We start from the raw sequence: 12298 nt of genomic DNA on the forward strand, positions 1-12298 counted from the left end.
ATGATAAGCAGTCAATATAGCCCGGAGTGAAATATGCAGGAATCTTCCACGGAAGTCTAGGAGTAAGAGAGTGATCTGCAAGAATGTTCAAGTACAGTAAAACCTGTAAAGGCGACCACCTGTCCCAGAAGACCACTGCAACCAGGACCAAGGGATGCTATTTCCAGTCAAATGACCCTGGATAAGGAGACCACCTGGTAACAGAGACCACGTTTTGAAGGTCCCTTGAGCGGTGGTCGTCTTAGACAGGTTTCCCTGTACTCGTAGACAGTAGGAGTGACTGCAGGGGGTCTGTTTTTTTCCTGGTCACATCGATGGCAATTGCTGACAGATTGGAACACAGCCGTAATATCCCAACCGTTCTTGTCATGCATTCAATACACTCACTTAGTCAGCGTCTTGCAGATTCCAAAGTTGCAACTCGCTCTTACACACACGCACGAGCGTGCACGCACGCACGCAAATAGGACCGTAGTATTGGCAGTCAAATGTTCATCAAATATCATATTTTTTTCCCTCAACAGATTGGTTGTCTCACATGCAGATTGACTATGACTGTTGCCGTGTTGAGGGCGGGGATCCCACATTGCTGTATGCTGTTTGGAGCAAAATGATGCATCATCGTCTCTTCTTTGTTATGCACCGAGTGGTAACGTATGCGTGGGAGTAGTGACATATGCACGCCAGCACGTGACAAAACTGTGTGTGAAAGCACACCAGGTCATGATCATGATGATGCTCATGCAATCGCACAAGGGCAATGCCTAGAAGATCTGCTCAGTACTACTAGCCCTGGGTGAGAAGGATGCATGACCCCTGCATGTACGGACCAATGCGGCATGGGGGGGGGGTTGGAATATCACTAGTACCAAGAGTACATAACCCCCCAGAGTGTGCAACGCCTGATCCAGCTCTGCATAGGGTCTTGGTCGAGCGGAATCGGATCTTTGCGTCATAATACCGTACACATCTGAGGGGAACCCGGGGAGTCGCGGGTGCTCTTGGATCAAAAACAATGGTACCCTGCCTCGAGACCGGCCTTGCGCTGGTATGAAGTGTACGCATGACATCAGAAGATCCGATTCCGCTCGACCAAGACCCTATCATCGGCCTATGCAGAGCTGGATCGGCGTTGCACACTCTGGGGGGTTATGTACTCTTGCTAGTACATGTACAGTGAAGCCTGTCTAAGACGACCACCGCTCAAGGGACCTTCAAAACGTGGTCTCTGTTACCAGGTGGTCTCCTTATCCAGGGTCACTTGACTGGAAATAGCATCCCTTGGTCCTGGTTCCAGTGGTCTTCTGGGAGAGGTGGTTGCCTTATCCGAGTGGTCGCCTTGACAGGTTTTACTGTAGCAGTATTGTACTCGGCAGTTTCTGACACTTTCTGTGATCAATATGCGCAATGCATGAATCTATACTGCAAGTGAACAGCCTGACAGCCTGCATGTATGCTCGTGCAGCTTGATGCACACTTGCAGACACATGCCAAAGCGGAACAGAACAATGCACGACGGGAAGGAACACCAGCAAGCTTGGAAGTGTTAAGCCACATGCTCAAACCTAGCTACCAATGCGGTGCCCGTTGCTTCCTAAACGTTCACACACACACACACAGTGACACACACAGTGACACACACACACACACACTACACACACACACACACACACACACACACACACACACACACTACACACACACACGCACACAGTGACACTCACGTAGCTGACATTATGGTCGTCCCAGCGCAACTGATGGAAGTGTCTTGAATGCAGCAGTTCTCATGAACAAGCGTGTCTGACCACAATAATTCCTTCATGTTACACGATCTGTCCATGAAATCAAACTCAAACAAATAAAATGATGTCAAAATCCTCACCGGACATTGTGTTGATGGCAAGCCAGGGCAAATGCATGTTATGTATGCTGTGAGTTCAGCACAAGAATAGCCTAGCCTAGGCATAAGTCACCATGGTTACCAGAACAGAACAAAGATGGTGGACAAAGATGGTGAACACAGGTGTGTGTGGGGGGGGGGGGGGGGCAAGAGCTACAAACAAACACAATTGGCAAAGACATAAACACTGTGAATTGATAGAACTTAGAAGGCATGACTGATGCATTCACGTAATACGGTGAGCTTGTCACCAGCTGCTACAGCAAAGATGAAGAAAAAAACCCGGAAAATAGCTAAAAAGACATACTATGGACGAGTAGAGAAAGGCTGCATGCGTGTACATGTAGGGCAGCGAAATAGGGGACACATTCAGGCCGCAGCCAGGACTAGCAAGTTATCGCAAACGCACAAAAAACGTGCGTGGAAAATCAAATACTTTCACACACACACACCACACACACACACACGCCACACACACACACACACACACACACACACACACCACACACACACACACACACACACACACACACATACCGCTTGCCCACAACGCTCACCACCACCATCGCCACCGGCACAACGACACTCAGGTCCCCAGCAGCAGCAGCAACAACTGCAGACAAAAACATCTACCTTACATACAGAGCCGCAAGGAAAGCCCGCATGCCCAACCACCTAAGAACGGACAGGTCACGGGTAAACAAACTTTAACAAAGGGCCTGAGCCGCCAGGGCACAGGCCGGAACTAAGAACAGAAAAATATAAATTGAATATAGCGACGTCAGCATACATATACATGTACACGAATGTTACAGCAGCACACAGCCGTCCTATGCCCGTATTCATCGGAAGATCAAGGTGTATTCCGAACACAGAGGCGATGCATTCCGAACACGGAGGCTATGTACATGTACATGTAGTCCGTACACGGATGAGATGTATTCTGAACACGGATGAGATGTATTCTGAACATGGAGGAGATGTATTCCGAACACAGAGGCTATGGATTCTGAACGTAGTGGAGATGTATTCCGAACACGGAGAAGATGTATTCTGAACACAGAGGAGATGTATTTCGAAACCAGTGCATATGTATTCTGAATACAGTGGATAAGTTTGGAGCTGGCAAAGACTAGAAGTAAGACACTATCTTGTAAATGTTCTCTGATGGCGAGAGTCATGGCGAGGAGGAAGCATGGCTGGATGACCACGATCGGAGCGAGGCATGCCAATATAGCCGCCACCACCACCGCCTCCACCACCGTCCACGGATAGCCTGCGCAGCGACATTACGAGCAGCCAGGACGTGTATGTACACACACATACACACGCGCACAGGCAGACACGGTGAAAAACACGCACACAGCGACACAGACACACAGTTGTTTTGCAGTGAGTACTAGTATATCGTTGCGGCGTGCCAAGCACCTCTGTATCCAGGACAGGGCCACAGTGCATTAGGAATCACCCTCGTATTTCCATGCGCACACAAGGACGGGGTGCACAGTACGCAGCACAGCAATACATTGCACACATCGGCAAGAAGCTCTGTGAATGCTCAGGTAGGAAACAGAAAGGCCTTTGGGTCATTCTAGAGAAGATCAGGCCCAACTACAACAAGATAGGCAAGACTGTTGAACAGCCTTCAAGTAGACCTGTACCTTCAACCCTACTATTCTCGCATGCAACAACAGGAAAAAGGACGTTTTAAACTGAAGAAAAATGACTGTATCCTCTCCCTCCCTGTGTGCACGTGTGTGTATGCATGTATTTCAGTGTCTCAGTTGATCCGCCCCCGCTCTAATTCCCGCCCCCGTCGAATTTCTGCCTGTGAAGCGACGTCGGCGTATACAACGAAATACGATGTTGAACCGACGCATGTACTGCTGTGCACAATGCGTGCAAGTGCAGGATGAAAGTCTGCACAATCAAGCAGTCCAGGTCTGATCTTCTGCTTTGTTGTACATCGTACTGCACTTGAACGACTTGATCTAATTCCCGCCCCCTGCCGAAAAAGCAGCTGGGAAGCGCCATGGCGTGGGGGGGGGGGGGGGGGGATCAACGGTACTTTCCGGTACTGTACAGTACTTGTAAGTTCAACAGTAAACACAAGGAAGTTGAAATGGGACAGGGAGCGGATGCAGCACACGTCAAAGATTGCAGGACTCACCGCCTTCCGTGCCCCAGCCACTCCTGGCGCCTTGGCCCCATGGGAGGCGGACCGCCACCTGTCAGGCAACGGGAGAAGGAGACAGGAACATGTGAGCTGCAGCAATGCCAGCAGCAATGCCAGTAGCTCTACAGTAGCTCTACAGTACCAGCACTAAACACAAGCCTATACGCCATAGTACATCCTTCGAACATACTTCAAAAGAAATCGAAAAGATCAATGTTCACGATTGGCACCGGAGCCAATCAGACTGGCTTTCCAGCGCTCGTAGAATGTCACCACTATCAAGGATAAAGCACCAGTGCAGTAACTCAACTCCAAATAAATAGGTAAAGAGAAAAGGACCTATACGTTACTAGTTATGACTATGTTTTTCGATTTCGACAGCATGTTACAAGGCGAGGACGCGTAGTGCTCCTGACTACAACCGTAATCCGGTTGGCACTACGCGTCCTCGCCTTGTAACATGCTGTCAAAATCGAAAAACATGTTAAACTACCAAGCAAGGCTTCTGTGTATATAGTTGTGACTAACAGTCCACAAAGGTAACGAATTTTGTCAAATCACAGTTTTTGATCACCTCGCCGCCACGCTGCATGAGCACATCCTGCCTGTTGGTACTGAGCAGTGAGTCATGCATAATCATGCATAGTCAGTCATGCATATCATGCATAGTCAGTCATGCATAATAATATAACTTGCAGATGCAGTAAAACCTGTCAAGGTGACCACCTGGCCAAGAGGACCACTAGGGGTACTACACGTATTCCCAGTCAAATGACCCTGGATACGGAGACCACCTGTGCACAGCGACCACATATTGAAGGTCCCTACAAGGCAGGTTTCACTGACAGTACATGAAACCAGCAGCTTGTTTTTTATTTCAACACTACAGGCCATGTCACACCAGTTCTAAGACAATATCACTGAACCCACCTGGATGATCACCGGCCCAGCTGTAGGTCAGACAGAGTACAGAACAGGAAAGACATACCATGGACCGACAGGCAAAGAAAGGAGAGAGATACAGTAAAACCTGTCAAGGCGACCACTCGGATAAGGTGACCACCTGTCCTAGAAGGCCACTGGGACCAGGACCAAGGGACCCTATTTCCAGTCAAATGACCCTGGATAAGGAGACCACCTGGTAACAGAGACCACGTTTTCAAGGTCCCTTGAGCGGTGGTCGTCTTACACAGGTTTCACTGTAACCAACAAATTCACGATTCGCGTGAGACTCGGTTAGAACGAGTTTTCCGCATAATATATAGGGGCGCCACCATCCACACGGATCAGGGCGCAGATGCAGCTCCTAAAGCAGTGGAAGATGAGTAGATCCGACCCACCACCACCACAGTGGACAAAGACCGAAAACCCATTCGCTGCATCTATGGCAACTCAACCCTATTTTAACTGCTTCCTGGTAACATTAACTCTTGTGAAGAAATAATATTATCACATACAAACACCAAATACTGTATCACAATTACGCACAACGTGGCCATGGTGTCAAAAGCCAATCAGTGGCGATACCACTTGGAATAGGAAATGCAACTTACCCGCGCTGAGGGTAACGTGATTGCCGGTTGACAGTCTGCCATGGGCTAGCAATGGGCATATCTACAGGAGGAAATCCACACGAACAGCATGCACGCGCACACACACACACGCACACACATGCATGGGCGCGCGCACACACACACATGCACACATACACATTATTCTTATTCTTAGGCTTTATCCTACTGGTGAAGCAGCCACATGCCAGGCACATGCTATGCAGTACCTAGCTGCAAACAGTGTCCTGTCATAGCAGGCAAAACCATGCTGTCTCCTCTCACGAACGCCATCAGTTCATGCCTGGTGCATAGCCGATGGGAGATGTGATGGAACAGCATGCATTCACCGCTTCTTTACAGACTATATGTAGACAGCTGCATGCAGAGTCATAAATTTACCACTCTACGCCAGCACTGTGGTGAAGTTTAACATCGTACTTGCTCACTGTGCCTGGGTCTAACCGGGAGAGGAGACAGACTCAAAAGGAATCTTGGAAAGTTGACTCAATTGGCGATTGAACTGCCCAACGGCCGACGCCCCCTGAAATCCCCGCACTCTGGGCGGACTTGGAAATGATTCCACTTATGGGCTCACAACACCGCAGCAAGCGGGTGAGGACAAGGTGCAGAAAAAGGATTGACGGCATCAGGGTATCCGTCCTGGGATCCAACTGCATTTACTCCTGCCCCCAGTGAAGGTAATACTTGCTACTAGTGTGGGTAGCCAAATCAGAGTGGATCTGATTTTTAAAAGCTTCACTAGCACCTCTGTGTGGACTTGAGATTTAAAACACATCAGCGTTGCAACTTACGACCGCCTCCGCCGCCATCACCCGGCCACCTTCCGCCAACGCCCGGCGTGGACGGCAGGTTGTTGAGGATGCGCTGCAACTCCTGCGTGATGCGACCGGCCGGACCTGGTGGCCCGCCACCATCCATGGGCAGCTGCTGCTGCTGTGCGAGAGCGACCGAAGAAAAGCGAAACAAAGCAACAAAAACAACAAGCATGACGAGAGTGAAATACACCAGTTACGGAACAGGCAAGTCTTCAAGTCTGGACTACTGTAAGTCTACAAATTTTCAGCCCATTCAAATTTCGGCCTCCCAGGGCCAAAACACATTTCGGCCGCATCAAGTTTTCGGCTGTACTGCTGCAGCCTGTATTATACACTGTCACACTGAACCTTGCAAAACAAAATTTCGGCCCCGACAAATTTTCGCCCAAACATGCCCAGGCCGAAAATAGCCGAAAATAAACGTGCGCCGAATATTTGTTGACTTACAGTAGTAGCCCAGTTGTGCAGCGTGTTCACGTACAGTGTTGCCCAATGTAATCCAGTCCTACCACTCAAGTTTACAGCCTAGTGCTCGCAATGCTCAGTATTCACAATGCCCACTGCATACTTCAGCGACGCGATTGGATTTCATTGAGCAGCACAGTAATGATATCGCTGCGCGGGAGTATCCACAGCGCTGGGAAATGAAATCCAACCGCATGAATAAAGCAGAGCTGCACAGCCTAGTGCTGGTAGTGTGCTGGGCTGTGTAGTACTAGTAGTCTTGCACCACTTCTATGCATGGGGCTGGATTTCACTTACCAGCACTGTGCACACACTCATCTAAAGCCAAGGAGTGGTGAACTGCACAGTGATGCAAGCCCTTCCTTAAGTTAGTTGTACGGGAGACAGCATGTGTTGCATGCCCTGCCCTGAGCCATACTTGAGACAGCGCGTGTTGCACGCCCATCCCTTAGCTGTATTTAGAGACAGCGCATGTTATAAGCCCTTCCCTAAGTGCAAGAGTACATAACCCCCCAAGAGTGTGCAGCTCGACTATGGGTGGTGTCCCGACAGAATTTCAAGTTGACGTCATTTTTATGATGCAATGCGCACTGTACACGGATTATCAGACGAATCCGTAACCTGTGGTGGACCAAAGCCCATCTGATGCTGTACAAATGATTGCAAAAAAGACGTGTGATGCTTGACACCCGTACACATGTTGTAAATCACTGGTGCAAGGAACATTGCATCATAAATAATGACGTCAACTTGAAATTCTGTCGGGACAGCAGGTTATGTGGGAGTTGCACACTCTTGGGGGCCCGGGGTTATGTACCCTTGCTAAGTGGTACTGGGGACTGTATGTGTTGCAACTTACAAGCCCCTCCCTTAGCTACTAGAGACAGCAAGTGTTGCAAGCCCTTCTCCGAAGCTGTAACAGCTAGTAGAGACAGCGTGTGTTGCAAGTAGGGCTCAAACAGTTAGCCCGATTAACCGGTTTAAGACCGGTTTTGAAAAGATAAAGGTTAACCGTTTGTGTAAAGGTTATGTGGGTACTTTTTCGAGTTTTCGAAGTACGCCTTTTTACCGAGTTTTGGCAGTTTTACAACCTACCGTGTATGTACACATGCATACATGCACACTACATAGTACCATCCGTGAAAATTTGAATCAATTTCATGCCATCTTTAATGCTTCTGGTCTGTGAATAGGCGTGAATGAGCATGCCAACATGTGCATGGATTAGTACATAGTAGTAAGTCTGCAGAGTACATTTTTGACCAAGCATATTGTGCAATACTGTTCAAACTAGCTACGCGCCAGACTGCCGCAGCTTATAGGTTATAACCGATAAACCGACCGTTAGCGTAGCAGTTAACCGTTAAGGTGAAAACCGTAGCCGTTTGAGCCCTAGTTGCAAGCCCGTCCATTAGCCGTGCTGTCGCCTACATACCTGTCGCATGTCTCGGTTGTTGAACCTGGGGTTGAGCCGCTGCTGGCCCTGGTGTCCCCACGGAGGGTGGTGGGGCATCGGGCCGCCGCCGGCGTGTACACCACCAAACTGACCGCCGCCGAAGTCACCGTGCCTCACACCACGACCACCACCTCGGCCCACTGGGGGTCCGCCCCCTCCTCGACCACCTCCGCCCGGTGGGCGTTGCATGGAGGATGACGGCAGCACGTCGCCTTCCAATACCATGAAGTCGTCCACATGCATGCTCGGCGCGCGGCTGCTGTTCTGCTTGCGGCCGCGGTACATGTCGGAGCGCTGCAGCCGCTGCGTCAGCATGCGACCACGTCCCCTCAGAGGAACTAGAAATGCACGAATACATACACGCGTGCACACACCCACCCACCCACACACATGCATGTGCATGCACACATATAAACACACACGCAACAGCAACAGCAGCGCAAATTACTCCTGGCATGAACACACGGCAGTTAGTGGTAGTGGTACGGAAAGACTAGAAGAATGAACAATCACACAATCGCACATCCATTGTTGCATCATAGCAACGGCAAACTAGCAAGAATTTCACTTTAGCTTCATGACTAAAGCTGTGTTCACAACTGGCGCGTGTACAAGTGAAACCACGCGTTTGTGCGTATATTTGCTGGCTTTTGGGGCGCCATGCGTACGGAAATGCGCCGAAATGGAAATTCCAACATGTTGGAATTTTCAGCGCGTATCAGGCGCGTACCAGCGTACATGCCAGTCACTTTGACTGACGGGGTCAAAAAATTAGTACTCGAAGGTGTCGCACGCGCTAAATACGACTCGGATTGCTGTTTTTTTGTGAAAGGCTGAGCGCGCGTTTGGGCACGCATGAACCGCAAGCGTACCGCGTACACGCGCCAGTTGTGAACACAGCTTTAGAGCCATGGTTGACGTTCAGAGCCAAATCTCAACTGATCAAGCACAGGACTTCACTGTACCAACACCACATGCACCATGCGTACCAATGTGTGGTGTATGGGGCTACAGGCATAGCACTTCACTGTGCCAACACCACATGCACCATACACCACACATACCAATGCGTGCAGTAAGTCTGGACGCAGGAATTCTAAGAAGCAGCAGCCAGTGAGGGAATGGAGGTGACAACGAACTCAGAAATGCCACAGACGTGTAACACACGGACGCACACAAACATACACCGACACACACCGACACACACATACACACACACACACACATACCTGGCTGTGTGCGGTTTCGCATCCGGGAGATAAGCGGGTCGAACTTCCTCTTCATGGCCCTAGTCCCATCAGGCAAAGCAAAACAAAAGCAACGCATTGATAAGACCAGGTGTGCTGCATACAGCTTACTACAGTCTCAACGAAGGCACACGAGAGCACATGGTTAAGATTACTAAATACATGAGTCTGGATTTTACAGAGCCCACTGCCCAGCATGACAAGCTAGCAGTATGCACGTCAGTGTTATAGGCAAACATACATAAGCAGTGAACAGCGCCTATGCACTTCACATGCGACGTGCATCCATATACGAGAACCACGGGACCCAAGTCCAAATGGCCACTGTCCCCGTACAATACACGCTGTCCACAGGGGAATACCGTATTTCCTGACAATACGGCCGGTCTCTTATTACCGCCTGTCTGAAACAAGCGCCACATCATTTCAGGGATCCCGTGTGGATTTTTTCAAATCGAGAGAAATATTCGGGCTCGAAAACTACTGGTACTAACGTTAAGCGCCTCGACCAGTGTTGCCGAAACTACGGTATTCTGTAGAGGTAGCTGGACTCACCTGGTTCGCTTGGCTGCCTCTGCTGAGTCAGCCGGTGTTGACGCCAAGCAGTTCTTGACTTCTTCTTGCAGGGACCAATCAGCACAGTAGCGCTCAACCAACTCCAGCAGGTTTAGCTCCACCTAGAGTAGACCATAGCAACATAGTAACAGGACAGGAGGGCAGCACACATCCTCGTGCATTAGAGAAATTGGCGGATATTTACCGGCTGAGAGATAAAGTCATTTTCTAAGCACTACACACACACACACACACACACACACACACACACACACACACACACACACACACACACACACACACACACACACACACACACACACACACACACACACACACACACACACACACACACACACACACACACACACACACACACACACACACACACACACACACACACACACACACACACACACACACACACACACACACACACACACACACACACACACACACACACACACACACACACACACACACACACACACACACACACACACACACACACACACACACACACACACACACACACACACACACACACACACACACACACACACACACACACACACACACACACACACACACACACACACACACACACACACACACACACACACACACACACACACACACACACACACACACACACACACACACACACACACACACACACACACACACACACACACACACACACACACACACACACACACACACACACACACACACACACACACACACACACACACACACACACACACACACACACACACACACACACACACACACACACACACACACACACACACACACACACACACACACACACACACACACACACACACACACACACACACACACACACACACACACACACACACACACACACACACACACACACACACACACACACACACACACACACACACACACACACACACACACACACACACACACACACACACACACACACACACACACACACACACACACACACACACACACACACACACACACACACACACACACACACACACACACACACACACACACACACACACACACACACACACACACACACACACACACACACACACACACACACACACACACACACACACACACACACACACACACACACACACACACACACACACACACACACACACACACACACACACACACACACACACACACACACGGCTAGCCACTCTATACAAAGGAATACACAATGACATCACTTGCACTGGTTTGCAACTCCAACACATACAATGATGTCATTCACTGGCTAGTCACTATACAGTGCACACACAATGATGTCATATGCACAGTTTCAATAGACATCAAGCAGCAGATCGGGATAGATGCTTCTCAGACACTTACCCAGTCTGGCTCAGTGTCAGCTTCTTCGGACAGTGGAGGATGCAGCCACAAGTCCAAGTATTGACTAGGCACCAGAACACACACGCACACGCACATGATCACGTACACAAACAGACACACATGCGCACACCCCCACACACCCGCATATGCACGCGCACGTGGCAACAGTGAGTTTCATTACGACTGTAGTTATGACCAAAATAGTACACATGTAGCGAATAAGAAAAGACACAGTACACATGATGACTAATGCAGTAATCACTCAGGCCTCACAAACAACACTAACATGCTTACAGTCCATTCATTGGAAACTGGCACCCTAACTTTTTGGTGTCTCTCTCACATAGTTGTAGATATTGTGAAAACAACAGTACGTCCTGCATTGTGTGACCCGTGCAATTACTCCTTACCACATTTGAGGGCAGAAAAATCCAAGAACAGGGAAATAGAAATTCAGCCAGGTTTTACAAAATTAGGACAGGTATGCCATGGCAAAATGTATGGAGAAGCAGATCCAAAACCCAGATTTTTGATTTAAAGTGGGTTTTTGATCCTCAATTCGGCCCAAATCCGACTTTCAAAAGCCAGTGGGCCAGTTTCCGATGAATGGACTGTAGTAGCAGCAGCAAAAAATGACAGAAGCAGCGGCAGCAACAGTAGCAGCAGCAACGACAGAAGTGGCGGCAGCACTAGCAGCAGCAACAGCAGCAGCAGCAGCAGC

The 12298-nt window shown here is 49.4% G+C and overlaps 1 protein-coding gene across 2 annotated transcripts in view; it reads right to left on the reverse strand.

Moving 5' to 3' along the window:
* Positions 1–1768: 1768 nt before the first annotated feature.
* The window catches only part of LOC135811525 (protein virilizer homolog), a 51559-nt gene continuing 41029 nt past the window's right edge, over positions 1769–12298 (reverse strand). Inside the window, exons 34-42 of one of the 2 annotated variants that reach the window (XM_065324771.1) lie at positions 11578–11641; positions 10189–10310; positions 9616–9674; positions 8366–8724; positions 6442–6580; positions 5630–5690; positions 5007–5026; positions 4071–4128; positions 1769–3176 (exon numbers count right to left, since the gene is read on the reverse strand). In XM_065324771.1, coding sequence (XP_065180843.1) covers positions 3047–3176; positions 4071–4128; positions 5007–5026; positions 5630–5690; positions 6442–6580; positions 8366–8724; positions 9616–9674; positions 10189–10310; positions 11578–11641 — 1012 coding nt within the window. In that variant the 3' untranslated portion in view covers positions 1769–3046. Of the gene's footprint in view, positions 3177–4070; positions 4129–5006; positions 5027–5629; positions 5691–6441; positions 6584–8365; positions 8725–9615; positions 9675–10188; positions 10311–11577; positions 11642–12298 lie in introns of both variants that reach the window. The other variant, XM_065324767.1, reaches the window with a different exon arrangement.

This window comes from Sycon ciliatum, chromosome 1 (assembly GCF_964019385.1).
Source record: "Sycon ciliatum chromosome 1, ocSycCili1.1, whole genome shotgun sequence".
NCBI lineage: Eukaryota > Metazoa > Porifera > Calcarea > Leucosolenida > Sycettidae > Sycon > Sycon ciliatum.